The following is a 26,137-nucleotide window of genomic DNA, read 5'->3' as shown; positions in this document are numbered from 1 at the left end:
GTTAGATCGTGTCAGGTCGCCTTGTATATGGGATCAATTACAATTGGGGATTTGATTTTTTTTTTCCGCAAAAATTCGTGAGAATCTGTCAGTAGTGCAGCCTCAGGCTTCGAAGGGTTATAAGACGTTATCATTGGAGACGTTATGTGGCATTAAAGAGGATGTATATTCAATTTTTCTGCATGAATTATTTTTCTTCCAAAAACAGCGCCCCCCTTGTCCACAGGCAGTGTGTGGTATTGCAGCTTATGGCCTACAATCTGAAAAGCATGTGAGTTTTTCCCATGTGGTCACTGTACAGATCCCTGAGACACTTCTGGGGTCACCTTTAGGGGCAACTAAAGCCCAGAAGTCTCGCTTGCTGCCCCACAGGGATGGGCAGATGTTCAGACACTATATACGGGACGTCCATTAAAAAATGACTCCACTTCAAGACATCACAAACACAAATAGACTTGTATTGTTGTGTCTCCTGTCCACCTTTTTACACAAACAGCGCCACATCTGTCTAGAGGTTGCGTGTGGTATTGCAGTTTAGCCCCATTCACTTTAATGGAGCTGCAATACCACCTACAAACTGTACACAGGCGTGGCGCTATTTTTTGGACATGTTTTTCTAATCCTGGATAATTCAAAGAACTCAAGTGAACCCTATGGAAGTAAATGGGTCTGACTGCAGTCCCCACCATGACCAGGTGGCTTAGGGGGGGCACTAATGTGGAGGGGCAACCACAGCTGCACCCAATTCATCCTCTGTGGAGGTCCCAGTGGTCTGACATAGTGACTACACACCTTGGTGGTGATCAGTTGCCCCGGACAAGTAGCCTTGGCCCTCCTTGGAGTGAGAAGACGCAGAGACCGAAGCAGCAGCGTCCAATATGTTTAATATAATATAATAAACCGCAACGTTATACTTACAACACATAGAAAAGGCACTTTGGTGCGGAGACGAAACATTCAGACGGCTCCGGAATAAGACGAGCCGCCAACCAGAATGAAACAGTGTGTGGAGAATACTAAAAAGCATAAATAGCCCTGAACCGAGACACAGGGGGCGCCGTCCTGCCCGCCCAGAGGTAATGTAGGGACTGTGCGTAACTGCAGCAAAGGGAGCGCCGCCACATGTGCAGCTGGAACCTCCAGACACGCTCCGTACTACTTCCAGAGTCGGTAAAATCCCAGAGCGATCGCCAAGCAAGTGAAGACAGAAGCTGTAAAGTGAGAGGCGAAAAGTCAGGAAAAATGTGAGAAACGCAACACAAAGAAACGTTAGTGGAAATCTATCCAGATCAACAAGCACAGCTACATCCACATCGACATAAGTATATCTATCCACATCTCCATCCACATCAATATCCAGAGCAACAAGTACAGCTACATCCATATCGACATCCAGATCTACGTAAGGATCTCCATCCCTTTCCACATCCAAATCAATATCCAGATGTCCAACCACATCCAGATCAGCAACCACATCCAGATCTCCAATCACATCCGCATCTCCATCCAGATGTCCGAACACATCCACATCAATATCCCGATGTCCAACCACATCTATATCCGGATGTCCATCCACATAGACATCCAGATCTACGTAAGTATCTCCATCCCTTTCCACATCCAAATCAATATCCAGATGTCCAATCATATCTAGATCTCCAACCACACCTCCATCCAGAACTCCAACCACATCCAAATCAATATCCAGATGTCCAACTACATCCAGATCTCCATCCAGATGTCCAACCACATCCACATCAATATCCCGATGTCCAACCACATCTATATCCAGATGTCCATCCACATCTTCATCCAGCTCTTCAACCACTTCTCTATCAATATCTCCAACTCATCCAGATTGAACACAACATAAATATCCACCTCCAGATCTCCAATCTCATCCACATCTCTATCCAGATCTATATTCAGAACTCCAACTACATCCAGATCTATATCTCCATCTCTATCCACATCTCCAATCACAACCAAGTCTCCATCCAGATGTCTAACCACATCCATATCTCATCCATATCTCATCCAAATCTCCATCCAAATCTCCAACCACATCCATGTCTCCATCCAGACCTCCAACCACATCCATGTCGCCATCCAGACCTCCAACCACATCCACGCCTCCATCCAGACCTCCAACCACATCCACGCCTCCATCCAGACCTCCAACCACATCCACGCCTCCATCCAGACCTCCAACCACATCCACGCCTCCATCCAGACCTCCAACCACATCCACGTCTCCATCCAGACCTCCAACCAAACCCACATCAATAGCGAGATGTCCATCCACATCTCCATCCAGATCTTCAACCACTTCTCTATCGATATCTCCAACTCATCCGGATCGATAACATAAATATCCACCTCTAGATCTCCAATCTCATCCACCTCTCCATCCAGATCTATATCCAGAACTCCATCTCCATCCAGATCTATCTATCCATCTCCATTTCTCTATAAATATCTCCATCCACATCCAGACATATATCCAGAAGTCCAACCACTTCTAGATCTTCAACCAAATCCAGATCTCTATCCAGAACTCAAACCACATCCAGATCTCCATAGATATCTCCATTACTCTCTACATCTGAACTGTAGCCAATAATATGTGTATACTTGTAGACATTACTTTATTATAAAGCTGGACCTCCAGAACACAGTGCAGGAAGTGTTGTCATAGGGACACAGGAGCTGGAAGCTCCAAACACTGACCTTGACTTTTCATTGTTTTTTAGCTGACCCTCCCCAAATTTACTACTGAAAAGTAACACCTTTATTTCTCCAGACCGCCCCCCGCAGTTGGCGAGCTCCGGCCGTCCAATCATTGGACAGGTAATATAAAGTCCTAGGGGTGTAGGGGACTCACCGGCCAAAAATCGTATAGTGTCCAGTTTATGGGACTCCATCAGAGTCTTCAGAGAGGCGATGTCAATATCGATCTTCTTATTGATTTCTGCAATGGCGCCATCTGTGGTTACATTCTATAGTGCAGGCAGGAGGAGAGTGTGAGAATTAGTACAATAGGATTAAATGTGGTGGTGAACTACAAGTCTCAGCAGGTCCTCGCAGTAGGAGAAGGTTGTAGGGGGATTGTAAAGGGGGTTTCTGGGAGGAGAGTAATGAACATTGGGGAAAGGAGGGGGCGCTGCAGCACAACTACACCCCACAGAGCATGAAGCACCCCAAAACCTTCATCCAATAGGATGGCGCCAGTGCGGAGAAGTTACTGTTGAACTAAACATCCCAGCATTCCTCCTCTGCGTATGAGGGGGAGGGGTGCAAACTGTGAAAATGGGGTGACCCCGGATAACGGAAGACAATGAGCGAGGAGCGGGGCAGCCATGTAATTCACCTTTTTATGGAATTCAGTGCTCGCCTCCATCAGCTTCTTCTCCTGCTCTGTGAACTGAAGGAAAGGGTTAATGTAAGAGACGTCTGATCTGCAGGTCAGGGTGAGGGGGCTACCAAGAAGATCTGGGGGGCAAGCGAGTCATTGTCCTGTACCCCAAGTATCAGCCTGTCATTATCCTGTACCCCAAGTATCAGCCTGTCACTATCCTGTACCCCAAGTATCAGCCTGTCATTATCCTGTACCCCAAGTGTCAGCCTGTCATTATCCTGTACCCCAAGTATCAGCCTGCCATTATCCTGTACCCCGAGTATCAGCCTGTCATTATCCTGTACCCCGAGTATCAGCCTGTCATTATCCTGTACCCCGAGTATCAGCCTGTCATTATCCTGTACCCCGAGTGTCAGCGTGTCATTATCCTGTACCCCAAGTGTCAGCCTGTCATTATCCTGTACCCCGAGTATCAGCCTGTCATTATCCTGTACCCCAAGTGTCAGCCTGTCATTATCCTGTACCCCAAGTATCAGCCTGTCATTATCCTGTACCCCAAGTATCAGCCTGTCATTATCCTTATCCCAAGCATCAGCCTGTCATTATCCTGTACCCCAAGTGTCAGCCTGTCATTATCCTGTACCCCAAGTATCAGCCTGCCATTATCCTGTACCCCGAGTATCAGCCTGTCATTATCCTGTACCCCAAGTATCAGCCTGTTATTGCCCTGTACCCCAAGTATCAGCCTGTCATTATCCTGTTCCCCAAGTGTCAGCCTGTCATTATCCTGTACCCCAAGTATCAGCCTGTCATTATCCTGTACCCCAAGTATCAGCCTGCCATTATCCTGTACCCCAAGTATCAGCCTGTCATTATCCTGTACCCCAAGTATCAGCCTGTCATTATCCTGTACCCCAAGTATCAGCCTGCCATTATCCTGTACCCCGAGTATCAGCCTGTCATTATCCTGTACCCCAAGTATCAGCCTGTTATTGCCCTGTACCCCAAGTGTCAGCCTGTCATTATCCTGTACCCCAAGTATCAGCCTGTTATTGCCCTGTACCCCAAGTATCAGCCTGTCATTATCCTGTTCCCCAAGTGTCAGCCTGTCATTATCCTGTACCCCAAGTATCAGCCTGTCATTATCCTGTACCCCAAGTATCAGCCTGTCATTATCCTGTACCCCAAGTATCAGCCTGTCATTATCCTGTACCCCAAGTATCAGCCTGTTATTGCCCTGTACCCCAAGTGTCAGCCTGTCATTATCCTGTACCCCAAGTATCAGCCTGTCATTATCCTGTACCCCAAGTATCAGCCTGTTATTGCCCTGTACCCCAAGTATCAGCCTGTTATTGCCCTGTACCCCAAGTGTCAGCCTGCCATTGCCCTGTACCCCAAGTGTCAGCCTGTCATTATCCTGTACCCCAAGTATCAGCCTGTTATTGCCCTGTACCCCAAGTGTCAGCCTGTTATTGCCCTGTACCCCAAGTGTCAGCCTGTTATTGCCCTGTACCCCAAGTGTCAGCCTGTTATTGCCCTGTACCCCAAGTGTCAGCCTGCCATTGCCCTGTACCCCAAGTGTCAGCCTGCCATTGCCCTGTACCCCAAGTATCAGCCTGTTATTGCCCTGTACCCCAAGTGTCAGCCTGTTATTGCCCTGTACCCCAAGTGTCAGCCTGTTATTGCCCTGTACCCCAAGTGTCAGCCTGCCATTGCCCTGTACCCCTACATTCCAACCACCTGCTCTCTAGCAGGATTTGCAGCCCTGTTATTACACTGGATTCTTCCAGCAGTCTGACACTTCCATGCACTGGCCAGCAGGTGGCAGCAGAGTTCTTCTCTCACCATATCAGTCAGGCGACTCCTCTCCAGGTTGATGTCCAGCTTGGTGTCGGCGCGGATCTGATTAGTTTCATTCTTAACAAATGAAAGAAGATTTAGAACACAGCGAGCCTGTCCACTGTCTACTACATAATACACGTTATATCATCACCCGCTTAAAGGACCCCTGCTAGTGGTGCACCATGGTGGCCACCTATAGATCATTTAAGTTCCTTTGCAGTATTGTTTTTTCTTTTCATTTCATGACACAGTCATAGAGTCATAGTTGCAGGGTGACGCAGTGATCTCTGGTCATAGGACAGGAGTCGTGGTAAAATTGCCACGTTATCCCAGCCAAAATCCTCCCACCCTATGCAGCAGAGGTGCCCGGGCAGGGATTCACGTCCGCAGACTGGCGGTGGGAGGGGGGGGGGGGTGCGGGGTTACTTATTTTTGTTCACCATGAGCTTTTACAACTTTACTCTTTTCTTTTTGCAAAAATATTCAAGCCATGGAGACCAATTTATAATTATTTTAGGGGGCTGCTGCGAGTCCTGCCTGGTCTTTCCACTTATAAGAAACCAGCGCATTTTTAATGCAGCTCGGAGGTGACTGGAGAGAATTGCTATCCCTGGCCTAAGTATCAGAATACAACATGTCTGTAGGACTTCCCATAGGGGGCGCCTGTGTCGTCACTTACCTGCAGGTGCTGCTTGACGTGGCCAATTTCAATCTTCATTCTCTAGGATTTATAAAAGAAAAAGATACTGAGTCATCCTCCATTGCTGACAAAGTATGTGCCCCCTGTACATCAACAATGATGAACGCAAAATCCATAGACTTAACACTTCTAGAGGTCTAGAGTGATAAAATGGGGTTATCAGATCCCTGGTGGTCTAGAGTGATAAAGAGAATTATCAGATCCCTGGTGGTCTAGAGTGATAAAGGGAATAATCAGATCCCTGGTGGTCTAGAGTGATAAAGGGAATTATCAGATCCCTGGTGGTCTAGAGTGATAAAGGGAATTATCAGATCCCTGGTGGTCTAGAGTGATAAAGGGAATTATCAGCTCCCTGGTGGTCTAGAGTGATAAAGGGATTTACCAGATCCCTGGTGGTCTAGAGTGATAAAGGGAATTATTAGATCCCTGGTGGTCTAGCGTGATAAAGGGAATTATCAGATCCCTGGTGGTCTACAGTGATAAAGGGATTTATCAGATCCCTGGTGGTCTAGAGTGATAAAGGGAATAATCAGATCCCTGGTGGTCTAGAGTGATAAAGGGAATTATCAGATCCCTGGTGGTCTAGAGTGATAAAGGGAATTATTAGATCCCTGGTGGTGTACAGTGATAAAGGGATTTATCAGCTCCCTGGTGGTCTAGAGTGATAAAGGGAATTATCAGATCCCTGGTGGTCTAGCGTGATAAAGGGAATTATCAGATCCCTGGTGGTCTACAGTGATAAAGGGATTTATCAGATCCCTGGTGGTCTAGAGTGATAAAGGGAATAATCAGATCCCTGGTGGTCTAGAGTGATAAAGGGAATTATCAGATCCCTGGTGGTCTAGAGTGATAAAGGGAATTATCAGATCCCTGGTGGTCTAGCGTGATAAAGGGAATTATCAGATCCCTGGTGGTCTAGAGTGATAAAGGGAATTATCAGATCCCTGGTGGTCTAGAGTGATAAAGGGAATTATCAGATCCCTGGTGGTCTAGAGTGATAAAGGGAATTATCAGATCCCTGGTGGTCTAGAGTGATAAAGGGATTTACCAGATCCCTGGTGGTCTAGAGTGATAAAGGGAATTATTAGATCCCTGGTGGTGTACAGTGATAAAGGGATTTATCAGCTCCCTGGTGGTCTAGAGTGATAACAGGGAATTATCAGATCTCTGGTGGTCTAGAGTGATAAAGGGAATTATCAGATCCCTGGTGGTCTAGAGTGATAAAGGGATTTACCAGATCCCTGGTGGTCTAGAGTGATAAAGGGAATTATCAGATCCCTGGTGGTCTAGAGTGATAAAGGGAATTATTAGATCCCTGGTGGTCTAGAGTGATAAAGGGATTTACCAGATCCCTGGTGGTCTAGAGTGATAAACAGGTTATTACTTCTCTGGTGGTCAACAGTGATAAGGGGGGGGGGTTTTAGATCCCTGCTGGTCTGAGTAATAGAAGAGAGTTATTAGATCCCTGGTGATCTAGGTTTCTTTACCAGTCCTTGCATATTCGTCATTCTCAGGATCGCTGGAGATCCCAATGGTCGGACATGACCCTATCAGAAGAGCCTGTATTTGTCATACCCCCCTACAGGGCCACAATGACTTCCTAGACCCTTACTTAAAGGGGCCCATCCTGATGACTTTCAGTCCTAGACAGAACTCTGCACAAAAATGCCTTTGACTTTTGAGGATTTTGCGCTACTTTGTATTCAACTGGTGGCATTATCAAAGAGAAGAACAAAACCTCATTACCATCCCCAGGGAAGACAATGTCACAGAAGTATGTGCCCCCCATAATTTTGGACTTTAGTGAAATGTCAGACACCGAGACGTGTCTTTTTGTAAAGGTAAAATATCACTCTCTATATGTCACGGGGTCACCACGAATGCCTCGATTTGCATCAGATTTCCATAACATTACATCCGGACGTTCAGGCAGAGACGTGACGGTGACCGTGGCCGGAACGGTGATCGAGAACTGACTGTGAATGGCGGCCATTAGTAAACAGTATAGGACAGGGTGGGGTAGTGGTTAGTGGTGCTGTTTGGCAGTGCTGGTCGGGGTCCTGGTGTCAAAAGTGACCAAAGATAGCATCTGCATGGATTGTATGTGTTCTCCCCGTGTTGGCGTGGGTTTGCTGCCATGTGGAGGGGGTTGCATATGGCATATAGGGGGCGCACATGTTACATACATCATTCTCCGCCCTTAGGGTTGCGAATTCACTCTTCTCCAGAATCACCATGTCTTTCCGAATGGAGTCCAGGTGCGCCATAATCTGCTGGAGTGTAATTTCCTATAGGGAACAAGCACAAAGTTGAGCGTGAGCAGACACAATGCTGCAACCACATCCATAGCCCCGCCCACCCTGCAGCATGATGTTGATTGTATGTGTAATAACATAGCTATATGACTGGTTAGAACTTAACCCCCCCTCTCAGGGACTGTCTGCTCTGCCCGATCATAAAGAGAACTATGTGGCTGTAGTTACTGTTAGAGCTGCACAGTACTCTCTATCGCCTCCCTGCACTCAAGTCTGATCAGTGCAAGTTGGCAACAGTAGGCCAAACCATCAGCCTCCTGGTACAATCAGGACAAGTGAGTGGATACAGGGCTCCCGATATATACCATTAACCCTTTCATCGAACACCACCAGAGATCTAACTGGAATTAACTCAGCCCCTTAGGGATACCGCCATTAACCCCTTCTTTACGCTAAAGTTCAAATGGATTCTGACATTACTGTCTCCACTGTTAGGAGAAGCCAGGGTCTCCGCTGTGCTGCGTGGAGGCTCCAGGTCCGCTCTATGTCTGGCGCCGGTATGGAGCGGCTGGTCCCGCGGGGGGTAGGCCGGAGCCTCTGCTTGAGTCTGCGGAGATTCCAGTTTCCCTCTAGTGCTGGGAGTCCTGTACCTCAATTTCATACTGCCCCGCTCACTGGCTACACAAGCTTAAAGGGAACATTGGAGAGGTCCCTTTAAAATTTACAAGGGTGGTTTCCTAACTGGACTTTGGGCCCTCTTTATATTTATATTCCCAGGTTCATCTTCCATGCTGCCAGCTCCTGCTATCGCAACCAGTGCCCTATCTCAGAGAAACTCAGCTCTGCTGCTCCTGTAACATCTCATGAATCCTTCGAGGCAGTCTAGAGTCACGTACAGAGCACAGACACCGAACTCCTTCATGGACATCAGTCCTGTTGTCTGCTAAACGCTGACGATCGATACCTGACACAATATCAGCGTGCAGGGTGTCAGTGCTGAGGATGCAGGTCTGGACTGAGACTTGAAGCATTAGACTGTCAGGGTCAGCGATACAACTTAACCCATTCTCTGGTGGGCCTGTGCTGGAGACTGAGATCCGCCCACCTGACAGTACACAGTTTAACTAGCAAATGTGATTCTGAGCCTAACTGCACTGATTGCTCAGGAACGGCGGGAGCTAGAGAGAAAAATCCAACTGTGTATGGCGGGGTGCGTCTACATCACTTATCAGGGGAAGAGATGGCACCAAGGGGCACTATGTGCAGAAGGTGTCAGTAGAGCGATACTCAGGGCAATGTCACACTCAGAACTAGATATACACTTTGTAAACCAAGAACCCCCATCAGAGCAGTGATGCCCTCTAGTGGCCTCTATCAGCAGCACAAGGTACTCGTAGCACTGCAAAAATTGTTCAGGAACTTTTCTTCAAGTTATGCCCCATCATATAAAGTGGGGGCGCAAGTCAAACCGCTTATGGACTTGTGACTGACATGGACACTACAAGTCTCAGACACTTCCCCTTTAACGGTGGCCTGTTCTATTCTGGACCCATAACGTATTCAGCGCTGTGTGGTCTCAGGATTCTCCTGATGGATGTCTGACGGGCGCACAAATAAAATGACAGATTCCATTATACCGTGATCATAAAATATCAAGATGTGCGAAGATTAATCATTCAACGCTGACAAACAAAAAAAAAAGGAAATTTGTCACATAAATCTGATGTGACGTTCCGTCTGTTTATACACAGCGTCATCCGATACAGCCGAATACGGGACAACAGCGGCAGTCGGAGAGACCGGAGAAGACACCAGTGTTTATTCTGAGCCTTAGAAAATACGGCACCTTCCTAAAGATTTAACCCCTTACCGACATGCGCCGTAATAGTACTGCTTTAAGCAGTAGACAGCCGGCTCTAATGCCTCCAATCGGTCCCCGGACCGATCGGAGGCATTAACCCCTCCGGCGCCGCGGTCAAAGGCGCCGGACACGCCATTTACCTGGCGGCGCATGGGCGCCGCCATTTTGCCCGGGATCGCCGGCTCCTGGAGCATGCTCCAGGGCCGACCCCCCATTGCCATGACAGCCGGGAGCCTTGTTAAGGGCTCCCAGCCAGTCTGGTGTATACAGCCTGCAAAAGAAAGTACGCTTTTTTGCAATGTATTGCAATGCATTAGCATTGTAATGCATTGCATTAGTGATCAGACCCCCTGGGGTTCAACACCCCTAGGAGGTCTAATAAATGCAAAAATAAAATTAAAAAAAAGTAAAAAAAAAATATAAAAAAATATAAAAAGTATTAAAAGTTCAAATCACCCCCCTTTCCCTAGAACAAATATAAAAGTAGTTAAACACTGTGAAACACCTACATGTTAGGTATCCCCGCGTCCGAAATCGCCCGCTCTACAAATCTATAAAAATATTTTTCCTGTTCGGTAAACGCCGTAGCAGGAAAAATAGTCAAAAGTGCCAAACCGCCGTTTTTTCACTGTTTTGATTCTGATAAAAATTTGAATAAAAAGTGATCAAAGCAATAACATTTCCTGAAAATGGTAGAACTAAAAAGTACACCCGACCCCGCAAAAAAAGACGCCCTATACATCCCTGTACACGCACGTATAAAAAAGTTACGGCCGTCGGAATATGGCGACTTTTAGAAAAAAAATTTTTTTAACACAGTTTTGGAATTTTTTTTTAGGGGTCAAAATGTAAATAAAACCATAGAAATTTGGTATCCCTGGAACCGTACCGAAACACAGAATACAGGGGACATGTCATTTTGGCTGCACAGTGAACGCCGTAAAACCAAAGCCCGTAAGAAAGTCGCAGAAATGCATTTTTTCTTCAAATCCACCCCATTCTGAATTTTTTTTTCCAGCTTCCCAGTACAATATATAGAATAAATAATGGTGGCATCATGAAGAAAAATTTGTCCCAGGAAAAATTAAGACCTCATATGGCTCTGGGAGCGGAGAAATAAAAAAGTTATGGGGTTTAGAAGGAGGGGAGTCAAAAACGAAAAACGAAAATCAAAAAATGCCATTGGCGGGAAGGGGTTAAAGATTCCTATGTACAAGAATCTAGCTGTATAATGCTTAGGGATGGTTGCCTTTACCTGTTGGGCTCGGGTCACCATATCCTTGTATACAGAGTCCAGGCTTGCGTTAGTCAGTGATGCCAGCATTGTTACTACCGCCTCAGACTGTTCTTTATTAAATCCTGAAATACATAAAGCGATATACAATGTGAACAAGTAATTCATCCACTTTTTTATTTGGGGTGTTAGAACCTTTTAACATCTGCAGGTGTCTCTTAGCAAAGATGCTTAAAGGGGTGACTTCAGGACGGGTCACAGAACTGCCCCCCTCAGGATTGCCATGTAGTGATCGGTGGGGTCTGACACCCGGACCCTGCACAGATCAGCTGTTACAGCAGCCTCCAGGTGTCGGTAGCTGCTAGTGGACAGGAGCACGTGTAGCACCGATCCTATAAATGTAATAAGAGCGGCTCAGCAGCCCCATCCACTGCCTAGTGGTGGCTCTAGTGAACTGCAGCGCCGCTCATATTACCTGTATAGCAAAACGCCCTTAGGGTATGTTCACACTGAGTTTTTTGACGTGGAATCCGCCTCAAAATCCGCCTGCCACAACGGCTCCCATTGACTTCAGTGGGGGCTGCTTGCAAGCAGCAGAAAATCTCAAAAACCTGTGTGTGAACTTACCCTTAGTGGTCTCAAGGACACAGTCTGGCGCCATCTATTGGATTTCGCACATTGTCCGTTTTATCGTTCTCTATTCACTGACATTTTGTTGCTGTGGTAGTGACAGATAACCCTTCTCCTGTACCCCCTCCGACTCCTTACAGATAAGTAACACAGAACATGGCATTACGGTAACAATATACGCTGTCAGGTTCGGGATGGCGGTATCAGCGCGTCCTTGTGGTGACCTTGTCCCTACATCTGGGAAGATACAATGACAGATCGATAAAGCTGTCACTGCAGCAACCGAATCTGCGCTCTGATCTGCTCCGATCAATGGCGGTCACAGGCGGCAAATACCGAGACTAAATACAGGAAGGACCCGAAAAATAAAGAACACGGATTGTAACAGATCTGTTCAGTAATACGATTACCAGAGCGACTCAGTGCTAAGAGATCACAGGCTGGAGCCGGGGGGGTGGAGAGCAGAGCCCCACCATAGCATTATTATAGGAGGAGCCGTCATCATAAATGTCACCGACCCCCGACATCACCAGTGCGGTCACATCAACACTGAGCGGCGCCAGATATGACCAGCGACATATTTACTGAGCGGAACAGAAGGCAGAATACTAAAATATAAGAGGAACTCACTCACTTTTCTGCTGGTACAGTCACTGTGTACATACATTACATTACTTATCCTATATTATACTCCAGAGCTGCGCTCACTATTCTGCTGGTACAGTCACTGTGTACATACATTACATTACTTATCCTGTATTATACTCCAGAGCTGCGCTCACTATTCTGCTGGTACAGTCACTGTGTACATACATTACATTACTTATCCTGTATTATACTCCAGAGCTACGCTCACTATTCTGCTGGTGTAGTCACTGTGTACATACATTACATTACTTATCCTGTATTATACTCCAGAGCTGCACTCACTATTCTGCTGGTGCAGTCACTGTGTACATACATTACATTACTTATCCTGTATTATACTCCAGAGCTGCACTCACTATTCTGCTGGTACAGTCACTGTGTACATACATTACATTACTTATCCTGTATTATACTCCAGAGCTGCGCTCACTATTCTGCTGGTACAGTCACTGTGTACATACATTACATTACTTATCCTGTATTATACTCCAGAGCTACGCTCACTATTCTGCTGGTGTAGTCACTGTGTACATACATTACATTACTTATCCTGTATTATACTCCAGAGCTGCACTCACTATTCTGCTGGTGCAGTCACTGTGTACATACATTACATTACTTATCCTGTATTATACTCCAGAGCTGCACTCACTATTCTGCTGGTGCAGTCACTGTACATACATTACATTACTTATCCTGTATTATACTCCAGAGCTGCGCTCACTATTCTGCTGGTGCAGTCACTGTACATACATTACATTACTTATCCTGTATTATACTCAGGAGCTGCGCTCACTATTCTGCTGGTGCAGTCACTGTGTACATACATTACATTACTTATCCTGTATTATACTCCAGAGCTGCGCTCACTATTCTGCTGGTACAGTCACTGTACATACATTACATTACTTATCCTGTATTATACTCCAGAGCTGCGCTCACTATTCTGCTGGTGCAGTCACTGTGTACATACATTACATTACTTATCCTGTATTATACTCCAGAGCTGCGCTCACTATTCTGCTGGTGCAGTCACTGTGTACATACATTACATTACTTATCCTGTATTATACCCCAGAGCTGCACTCACTATTCTGCTGGTGCAGTCACTGTGTACATACATTACATTACTTATCCTGTATTATACTCCAGAGCTTCACTCACTATTCTGCTGGTACAGTCACTATGTACATACATTACATTACTTATCCTGTATTATACTCCAGAGCTTCGCTCACTTTTCTGCTGGTACAGTCACTGGTGTACATACATTACATTACTTATCCTGTATTATACTCCAGAGCTGCACTCACTATTCTGCTGGTACAGTCACTGTGTACATACATTACCTTACTTATCCTGTATTATACTCCAGAGCTGCACTCACTATTCTGCTGGTACAGTCACTGTGTACATACATTACATTACTTATCCTGTATTATACTCCAGAGTTGCACTCACTATTCTGCTGGTGCAGTCACTGTGTACATACATTACATTACTTATCCTGTATTATACCCCAGAGCTGCGCTCACTATTCTGCTGGTACAGTCACTGTACATACATTACATTACTTATCCTGTATTATACTCCAGAGCTGCGCTCACTATTCTGCTGGTGCAGTCACTGTGTACATACATTACATTACTTATCCTGTATTATACTCCAGAGCTGCGCTCACTATTCTGCTGGTGCAGTCACTGTGTACATACATTACATTACTTATCCTGTATTATACTCCAGAGCTGCACTCACTATTCTGCTGGTGCAGTCACTGTGTACATACATTACATTACTTATCCTGTATTATACTCCAGAGCTGCGCTCACTATTCTGCTGGTGCAGTCACTGTGTACATACATTACATTACTTATCCTGTATTATACTCCAGAGCTGCGCTCACTATTCTGCTGGTACAGTCACTGTGTACATACATTACATTACTTATCCTGTATTATACTCCAGAGCTGCGCTCACTATTCTGCTGGTGCAGTCACTGTGTACATACATTACATTACTTATCCTGTATTATACTCCAGAGCTGCACTCACTATTCTGCTGGTACAGTCACTGTGTACACACATTACATTACTTATCCTGTATTATACTCCAGAGCTGCGCTCACTATTCTGCTGGTGCAGTCACTGTGTACATACATTACATTACTTATCCTGTATTATACTCCAGAGCTGCACTCACTATTCTGCTGGTGCAGTCACTGTGTACACACATTACATTACTTATCCTGTATTATACTCCAGAGCTGCGCTCACTATTCTGCTGGTGCAGTCACTGTGTACATACATTACATTACTTATCCTGTATTATACCCCAGAGCTGCGCTCACTATTCTGCTGGTACAGTCACTGTACATACATTACATTACTTATCCTGTATTATACTCCAGAGCTGCGCTCACTATTCTGCTGGTGCAGTCACTGTGTACATACATTACATTACTTATCCTGTATTATACTCCAGAGCTGCGCTCACTATTCTGCTGGTGCAGTCACTGTGTACATACATTACATTACTTATCCTGTATTATACTCCAGAGCTGCACTCACTATTCTGCTGGTGCAGTCACTGTGTACATACATTACATTACTTATCCTGTATTATACTCCAGAGCTGCGCTCACTATTCTGCTGGTGCAGTCACTGTGTACATACATTACATTACTTATCCTGTATTATACTCCAGAGCTGCACTCACTATTCTGCTGGTACAGTCACTGTGTACACACATTACATTACTTATCCTGTATTATACTCCAGAGCTGCGCTCACTATTCTGCTGGTACAGTCACTGTGTACATACATTACTTATCCTGTATTATACTCCAGAGCTACGCTCACTATTCTGCTGGTGCAGTCACTGTGTACACACATTACATTACTTATCCTGTATTATACTCCAGAGCTACGCTCACTATTCTGCTGGTGCAGTCACTGTGTACATACATTACCTTACTTATCCTGTATTATACTCCAGAGCTGCACTCACTATTCTGCTGGTGCAGTCACTGTGTACATACATTACCTTACTTATCCTGTATTATACTCCAGAGCTGCACTCACTATTCTGCTGGTACAGTCACTGTGTACATACATTACCTTACTTATCCTGTATTATACTCCAGAGCTGTGCTCACTATTCTGCTGGTGCAGTCACTGTGTACATACATTACATTACTTATCCTGTATTATACCCCAGAGCTGCGCTCACTATTCTGCTGGTGCAGTCACTGTGTACATACATTACATTACTTATCCTGTATTATACCCCAGAGCTGCGCTCACTATTCTGCTGGTGCAGTCACTGTGTACATACATTACATTACTTATCCTGTATTATACACCAGAGCTGCGCTCACTATTCTGCTGGTGCAGTCACTGTGTACATACATTACATTACTTATCCTGTATTATACTCCAGAGCTGCGCTCACTATTCTGCTGGTGCAGTCACTGTGTACATACATTACATTACTTATCCTGTATTATACTCCAGAGCTGCGCTCACTATTCTGCTGGTACAGTCACTGTGTACATACATTACATTACTTATCCTGTATTATACCCCAGAGCTGCGCTCACTATTCTGCTGGTACAGTCACTGTGTACATACATTACATTACTTATCCTGTATTATACTCCAGAGCTGCGCTCACTATTCTGCTGGTACAGTCACTGTGTACATACATTACATTACTTATCCTGTATTATACTCCAGAGCTGCACTCACTATTCTGCTGGTGCAGTCACTGTGTACATACATTACATTACTTATCCTGTATTATGCTCCAGAGCTGCGCTCACTATTCTGCAGTCACTGTGTACATACATTACATTACTTATCCTGTATTATACTCCAGAGCTGCACTCACTATTCTGCTGGTGCAGTCACTGTGTACATACATTACATTACTTATCCTGTATTATACCCCAGAGCTGCGCTCACTATTCTGCTGGTGCAGTCACTGTGTACATACATTACATTACTTATCCTGTATTATACCCCAGAGCTGCGCTCACTATTCTGCTGGTGCAGTCACTGTGTACATACATTACATTACTTATCCTGTATTATACACCAGAGCTGCGCTCACTATTCTGCTGGTGCAGTCACTGTGTACATACATTACATTACTTATCCTGTATTATACTCCAGAGCTGCACTCACTATTCTGCTGGTGCAGTCACTGTGTACATACATTACATTACTTATCCTGTATTATACTCCAGAGCTGCGCTCACTATTCTGCTGGTACAGTCACTGTGTACATACATTACATTACTTATCCTGTATTATACCCCAGAGCTGCGCTCACTATTCTGCTGGTACAGTCACTGTGTACATACATTACATTACTTATCCTGTATTATACTCCAGAGCTGCGCTCACTATTCTGCTGGTACAGTCACTGTGTACATACATTACATTACTTATCCTGTATTATACTCCAGAGCTGCACTCACTATTCTGCTGGTGCAGTCACTGTGTACATACATTACATTACTTATCCTGTATTATACTCCAGAGCTGCACTCACTATTCTGCTGGTGCAGTCACTGTGTACATACATTACATTACTTATCCTGTATTATACTCCAGAGCTGCGCTCACTATTCTGCTGGTGCAGTCACTGTGTACATACATTACATTACTTATCCTGTATTATACTCCAGAGCTGCACTCACTATTCTGCTGGTGCAGTCACTGTGTACATACATTACATTACTTATCCTGTATTATACTCCAGAGCTGCGCTCACTATTCTGCTGGTGCAGTCACTGTGTACATACATTACATTACTTATCCTGTATTATACTCCAGAGCTGCACTCACTATTCTGCTGGTGCAGTCACTGTGTACATACATTACATTACTTATCCTGTATTATGCTCCAGAGCTGCGCTCACTATTCTGCAGTCACTGTGTACACACATTACATTACTTATCCTGTATTATACTCCAGAGCTGCGCTCACTATTCTGCTGGTGCAGTCACTGTGTACATACATTACATTACTTATCCTGTATTATACTCCAGAGCTGCGCTCACTATTCTGCTGGTGCAGTCACTGTGTACATACATTACATTACTTATCCTGTATTATACTCCAGAGCTGCGCTCACTATTCTGCAGTCACTGTGTACATACCATTGCTCTCCAGCTCTCGCACCAGGGCGTGTGTATCGAACGTCAGCTTCCTCTGCTCTGATGGGGTGATTTCCACCTGTCGGACATCATAACTAGACGGGACGGGCGCAGATGATGTAAACCCTGAAACAGACACAATCAGGCGGTGACATTTCCTGCAGACAGTATACAATATTTGGTGTGACACAGGTACTGGCAGCATTTCAGTATGTGAGGTTGATCAGGAGTCCACAGCAGCGCAGAGTATTTCAGGAGAGGGTGACCTGGCAAACTCCTTTAAGGCAGCCAACTATGTTCTTAAAGGGCATCACATACAATGTCGGCGTCTCATTAGTTTTGGTTAATAAAACCGTATATAAGTAATCTCCTTCCTCAGTCTTGCTGTTCCTTTTTGTCTTGGTGACCACTGTCCTGTCCACACATCACTGGGCAATAAGGTGACCAAAGGTTGTGCAGACAACAATGTGCTAATAAAGTTGTTTCAAAGTCACTTGAGAAACTTCTCTAGAGTCACCTCAGCCGTCCTTACCTCTGCTGGTGCTCCTCTGTGCTGCTGTGAGCAGCCGTGCCGTCCACCTGTAAACAGCCCCTGTCATCCTCTCCTCACTGACAGCCCCCCTATCTCTGCCCTCAACTGTGGTCCCTGGATGGGCTTCCTGTACGTCACTTCCGGTTCGGAGCCGGGGATTGTGGGAGTTGTAGTTTCCTGCTTCATATGAGTCAGTCAGGGAGCGGGGAGTGATAGTAGTGCCCGGGAGGGGGCGCTATAGGTGAGGTACACAGCCATAACATTGGGAGGAGACCCCACAGTGACCACCACAGAGCCCCCATTATTACTACACAGCCCCCACTTACTGACCACCACAGAGCCCCCATTATTACTACACAGCCCCCACTTACTGATCACCACAGAGCCCCCATTATTACTACACAGCCCCCCCACAGTGACCACCACAGAGCCCCCATTACTACTACACAGCCCCCCCCCCACAGTGACCACCACAGAGCCCCCATTATTACTACACAGCCCCCCCCACAGTGACCACCACAGAGCCTCCATTACTACTACACAGCCCCCCACAGTGACCACAACAGAGCCCACATTACTACTACACAACCCCCACAGTGACCACCACAGTGCCCCCATTACTACTACACAGCCCCCCACAGTGACCACCACAGAGCCTCCATTACTACTACACAGCCCCCCCCCACAGTGACCACCACAGAGCCCCCATTATTACTACACAGCCCCCCCCACAGTGACCACCACAGAGCCCCCATTACTACTACACAGCCCCCCCCACAGTGACCACCACAGAGCCCCCATTACTACTACACAGCCCCCCCACAGTGACCACCACAGAGCCCCCATTATTACTACACAGCCCCCACAGTGACCACCGCAGAGCCCCCATTACTACTACACAGCCCCCACTTACTGACCACCACAGAGCCCCCATTATTACTACACAGCCCCCACTTACTGACCACCACAGAGCCCCCATTACTATTACACAGCCCCCCACAGTGACCACCACAGAGCCCCCATTACTATTACACAGCCCCCCACAGTGACCACCACAGAGCCCCCATTATTACTACACAGCCCCCCACTTACTGACCACCACAGAGCCCCCATTACTACTACACAGCCCCCCCACAGTGACCACCACAGAGCCCCCATTACTATTACACAGCCCCCCACAGTGACCACCACAGAGCCCCCATTATTACTACACAGCCCCCACTTACTGACCACCACAGAGCCCCCATTACTATTACACAACCCCCACAGTGACCACCACAGAGCCCCCATTACTACTACACAGCCCCCCACAGTGACCACCACAGAGCCCCCATTACTACTACACAGCCCCCACTTACTGACCACCACAGAGCCTCCATTACTACTACACAGCCCCCCACAGTGACCACAACAGAGCCCACATTACTACTACACAACCCCCACAGTGACCACCACAGTGCCCCCATTACTACTACACAGCCCCCCACAGTGACCACCACAGAGCCCCCATTACTATTACACAACCCCCACAGTGACCACCACAGAGCCCCCATTACTACTACACAGCCCCCACAGTGACCACCACAGAGCCCCCATTACTACTACACAGCCCCCACTTACTGACCACCACAGATCCTCCATTACTACTACACAGCCCCCCACAGTGACCACCACAGAGCCCCCATTACTACTACACAGCCCCCACTTACTGACCACCACAGAGCCTCCATTACTACTACACAGCCCCCCACAGTGACCACAACAGAGCCCACATTACTACTACACAACCCCCACAGTGACCACCACAGTGCCCCCATTACTACTACACAGCCCCCCACAGTGACCACCACAGAGCCCCCATTACTACTACACAGCCCCCCACTAACTGACCACTACAGAGCCCCCATTACTATTACACAGCCCCCTACACTGACCACCAGAGCCCCCATTACTACTACACAACCCCCACAGTAACCACCACAGAGCCCCCATTACTACTACACAGCCCCCCACAGTGACCACCACAGAGCCCCCATTACTACTACACAGCCCCCCACTTACTGACCACCACAGAGCCGCCATTATTACTACACAGCCCCCCCCATAGTGACCACCACAGAGCCCCTATTATTACTACACAGCCCCCCACAGTGACCACCGCAGAGCCCCCATTACTATTACACAGCCCCCACAGTGACCACCACAGAGCCTCCATTACTATTACACAACCCCCACAGTGACCACCACAGAGCCTCCATTACTACTACACAGCCCCCCACAGTGACCACCACAGAGCCCCCATTATTACTACACAGCCCCCCCACAGTGACCACCACAGAGCCGCCATTATTACTACATAGCCCCCCACAGTGACCACCACAGAGCCCCCATTACTACTACACAGCCCCCCACAGTGACCACCACAGAGCCCCCATTACTACTACACAGCCCCCCACAGTGACCACCACAGAGCCCCCATTACTACTACACAGCCCCCCACAGTGACCACCACAGAGCCCCCATTACTACTACACAGCCCCCCACAGTGACCACCACAGAGCCTCCATTGCTACTACACAGCCCCCCACAGTGACCACCACAGAGCCCCTATTATTACTACACAGCCCCCCCCCACAGTGACCACCACAGAGCCGCCATTATTACTACATAGCCCCCCACAGTGACCACCACAGAGCCCCCATTACTACTACACAGCCCCCCACAGTGACCACCACGGAGCCCCCATTACTACTACACAGCCCCCCACAGTGACCACCACAGAGCCCCCATTACTACTACACAGCCCGCCACAGTGACCACCACAGAGCCCCCATTACTACTACACAGCCCCCCACAGTGACCACCACAGAGCCCCCATTACTACTACACAGCCCCCCACTAACTGACCACTACAGAGCCCCCATTACTATTACACAGCCCCCTACACTGACCACCACAGAGCCCCCATTACTACTACACAACCCCCACAGTGACCACCACAGAGCCCCCATTACTACTACACAGCCCCCCACTAATTGTCCACCACAGAGCCCCCATTATTACTACACAGCCCCCCACAGTGACCACCACAGCCCCCCCTTTACTATTACACAGCCCCCTACAGTGACCACCACAGAGCCCCCATTACTACTACACAGCCCCCCACAGTGACCACCACAGAGCCCCCATTACTACTACACAGCCCCCACTAATTGACCACCACAGAGCCCCCATTACTATTACACAGCCCCCTACACTGACCACCACAGAGCCCCCATTACTACTACACAGCCCCCCACTAACTGACCACCACAGAGCCCCCATTACTATTACACAGCCCCCTACAGTGACCACCACAGAGCCCCCATTACTACTACACAGCCCCCCACAGTGACCACCACAGAGCCCCCATTACTACTACACAGCCCCCACTAATTGACCACCACAGAGCCCCCATTATTACTACACAGCCCCCCACAGTGACCACCACAGAGCCCCCATTACTACTACACAGCCCCCCACTAACTGACCACCACAGAGCCCCAATTACTATTACACAGCCCCCTACACTGACCACCACAGAGCCCCCATTATTACTACACAGCCCCAACTTACTGATCACCACAGAGCCCCCATTACTATTACACAGCCCCCCACAGTGACCACTACAGAGCCCCCATTATTACTTCATAGCCCCCCACAGTGACCACCACAGAGCCCCCATTATTACTACACAGCCCCCCACAGTGACCACCACAGAGCCCCCATTATTACTACACAGCCCCCCACAGTGACCACCACAGAGCCCCCATTATTACTACACAGCCCCCCACAGTGACCACCACAGCCCCCCCTTTACTATTACACAGCCCCCTACAGTGACCACCACAGAGCCCCCATTACTACTACACAGCCCCCACTAATTGACCACCACAGAGCCCCATCACACTAGTCGTCGTCCCTAATAATGACTAATACACCACCCCCCATAACTAACTACCACAGATACCCCATTACACTAACACATAACACAGCCTTCATAATAATAATAATTAATATACAACACCCCACAAATTGACTACCCCAGAGCCTCCATTACATCAATACAGCCCCATAATAATGACTAATACACAGCCCCCATAACTGACTACCCCAGAACCCCTATAACACTAACATAGCCCCCCATAGTAATGACTAATACACAGCCCCCCATAAGTGACTACCCCAGAACCTTCATTACACTAACACAGCCCCCCATTATAATGACTAATACCCAACACCCCACAAAGTGACTACTATTTTTGGTCTTAATAGTGACAACCTTAGTGACCCAATAACATTCATATCTACAGTTCCCACATAACAACGACTACCACAAAAATCCCATAACCGTGACAGAGACCCCAGTGTTGTGTCCCCTAACAGTAGAAGGCCCAGTAACCTCATCACAGAGACATTCACCTCCAATGAGCAGCCATGTTATACATTATTCAAGTCTCCAGGATGCAAGCGATCTGCTGTGACTAACATCTGGGGTGTCCAGCAGCTAGTACCAGAGAGTGCCCCACCTGCTGGTCATACATATGGATGCCCCCCCATCCACATTAGTATTCCAAATATGTGGTGTATGGATAGACAAACTTGTGATACCCCGTGGTGGAGGATGCGGGGATCTCACTGTTATGTAATACATTCCGTATTTATCCTCCCTCTGCTGTCTCGGCAGATCTTCATTGTTGTTCCTGATGATCCCACAGTAAGAACCGGCATTAGAGCGCCTGTAGTGTTCACAGCTAATATAACGGCAAGAGTTCAGCTCTCATCCCTGAAGGATTACATAAACCCATATCCCTCCAGGCTTGGAGTTATTTCGCTCCTTGTCTTCTGCTGGATTTGTGCTGCACCGTTTTCTTATTTATCTTTGGACGAGAAGGTTTTATAATATAAGTGAAAACCCCCAGGAGAAAGTATTTTATAGGAACCGTGTAGCTCAGACACCTTTGTACTTAGCAATATTTGATTCCTAATTCTTTGACCCTGAATGCACCGAAAGGTACGGAAACCACAATTGTGTAGTTCACAGGACAGTCAAAATATTATTGATTAAGAATGTGACCCTATGTTAGTCCAATTAGTATAATAGAAGAGGTCCTCCGATGAGAATGTATGTGCAAGAATATCACTAATACTGCCCCTATATACAAAAATATAACTACTATAATACTACTCCTATGTACAAGAATATAACTACTATAATACTACCTCCTATGTACAAGAATATAACTACTATAATACTGCTCCTATGTACAAGAATATAACTACTATAACACTACTCCTATGTACAAGAATATAACTACTATAATACTGCTCCTATGTACAAGAATATAACTACTATAACACTACTCCTATGTACAAGAATATAACTACTATAATACTACCTCCTATGTACAAGAATATAACTACTATAATACTACCTCCTATGTACAAGAATATAACTACTATAATACTACCTCCTATGTACAAGAATATAACTACTATAATACTGCTCCTATGTACAAGAATATAACTACTATAATACTGCTCCTATGTACAAGAATATAACTACTATAACACTACTCCTATGTACAAGAATATAACTACTATAATACTGCTCCTATGTACAAGAATATAACTACTATAATACTGCTCCTATGTACAAGAATATAACTACTATAATACTACTCCTATGTACAAGAATATAACTACTATAATACTGCTCCTATGTACAAGAATATAACTACTATAATACTACTCCTATGTACAAGAATATAACTACTATAATACTACCTCCTATGTACAAGAATATAACTACTATAATACTGCTCCTATGTACAAGAATATAACTACTATAATACTGCTCCTATGTACAAGAATATAACTACTATAACACTGCTCCTATGTACAAGAATATAACTACTATAATACTGCTCCTATGTACAAGAATATAACTACTATAATACTACTCCTATGTACAAGAATATAACTACTATAATACTGCCACTATGTACAAGAATATAACTACTATAATACTACTCCTATGTACAAGAATATAACTACTATAATACTGCCACTATGTACAAGAATATAACTACTATAATACTGCTCCTATGTACAAGAATATAACTACTATAATACTGCCCCCTATGTACAGGAATATAACTACTATAATACTGCTCCTATGTACAAGAATATAACTACTATAATATTGCCCCCTATGTACAAGAATATAACTACTATAATACTGCTCCTATGTACAAGAATATAACTACTATAATACTGTTCCTATGTACAAGAATATAACTATTATAATACTACCTCCTATGTACAAGAATATAACTACTATAATACTGCTCCTATGTACAAGAATATAACTACTATAATACTACTCCTATGTACAAGAATATAACTACTATAATACTACCTCCTATGTACAAGAATATAACTACTATAATACTGCTCCTATGTACAAGAATATAACTACTATAATACTACCTCCTATGTACAAGAATATAACTACTATAATACTACCTCCTATGTACAAGAATATAACTACTATAATACTACTCCTATGTACAAGAATATAACTACTATAATACTGCTCCTATGTACAAGAATATAACTACTATAATACTGCTCCTATGTACAAGAATATAACTACTATAATACTACTCCTATGTACAAGAATATAACTACTATAATACTACTCCTATGTACAAGAATATAACTACTATAATACTACCTCCTATGTACAAGAATATAACTACTATAATACTGCTCCTATGTACAAGAATATAACTACTATAATACTGCTCCTATGTACAAGAATATAACTACTATAACACTGCTCCTATGTACAAGAATATAACTACTATAATACTGCTCCTATGTACAAGAATATAACTACTATAATACTACTCCTATGTACAAGAATATAACTACTATAATACTGCCACTATGTACAAGAATATAACTACTATAATACTACTCCTATGTACAAGAATATAACTACTATAATACTGCCACTATGTACAAGAATATAACTACTATAATACTGCTCCTATGTACAAGAATATAACTACTATAATACTGCCCCCTATGTACAGGAATATAACTACTATAATACTGCTCCTATGTACAAGAATATAACTACTATAATATTGCCCCCTATGTACAAGAATATAACTACTATAATACTGCTCCTATGTACAAGAATATAACTACTATAATACTGTTCCTATGTACAAGAATATAACTATTATAATACTACCTCCTATGTACAAGAATATAACTACTATAATACTGCTCCTATGTACAAGAATATAACTACTATAATACTACTCCTATGTACAAGAATATAACTACTATAATACTACCTCCTATGTACAAGAATATAACTACTATAATACTGCTCCTATGTACAAGAATATAACTACTATAATACTACCTCCTATGTACAAGAATATAACTACTATAATACTACCTCCTATGTACAAGAATATAACTACTATAATACTACTCCTATGTACAAGAATATAACTACTATAATACTGCTCCTATGTACAAGAATATAACTACTATAATACTGCTCCTATGTACAAGAATATAACTACTATAATACTACTCCTATGTACAAGAATATAACTACTATAATACTACTCCTATGTACAAGAATATAACTACTATAATACTGCCTCCTATGTACAAGAATATAACTACTATAATACTACTCCTATGTACAAGAATATAACTACTATAATACTGCCTCCTATGTACAAGAATATAACTACTACAATACTACTCCTATGTATAAGAATATAACTACTATAATACTGCTCCTATGTACAAGAATATAACTACTATAATACTACCTCCTATG

The 26,137-nt window shown here is 45.1% G+C and overlaps 1 protein-coding gene across 1 annotated transcript; it reads right to left on the bottom strand.

The window, feature by feature from the left end:
• Positions 1-874: 874 nt before the first annotated feature.
• On the bottom strand, positions 875-18,322 carry CCDC90B (coiled-coil domain containing 90B). The gene is made up of 9 exons (XM_075262993.1): positions 18,223-18,322; positions 17,694-17,816; positions 11,272-11,375; positions 8,087-8,188; positions 5,880-5,921; positions 5,204-5,275; positions 3,371-3,424; positions 2,885-2,999; positions 875-1,211 (listed from the first exon to the last, which is right to left on the bottom strand). Exons 1-9 carry the CDS (start codon positions 18,287-18,289, stop codon positions 1,156-1,158), a joined length of 735 nt encoding a protein of 244 aa, XP_075119094.1. The 5' UTR covers positions 18,290-18,322; the 3' UTR covers positions 875-1,155.
• Positions 18,323-26,137: the final 7,815 nt, after the last annotated feature.

Source organism: Leptodactylus fuscus, chromosome 2 (genome assembly GCF_031893055.1).
Source record: "Leptodactylus fuscus isolate aLepFus1 chromosome 2, aLepFus1.hap2, whole genome shotgun sequence".
In the NCBI taxonomy this organism is placed as follows: domain Eukaryota; kingdom Metazoa; phylum Chordata; class Amphibia; order Anura; family Leptodactylidae; genus Leptodactylus; species Leptodactylus fuscus.
Note: the sequence above shows the minus strand (reverse complement) of the source record. Positions and strands in the feature narration are given on the sequence as shown.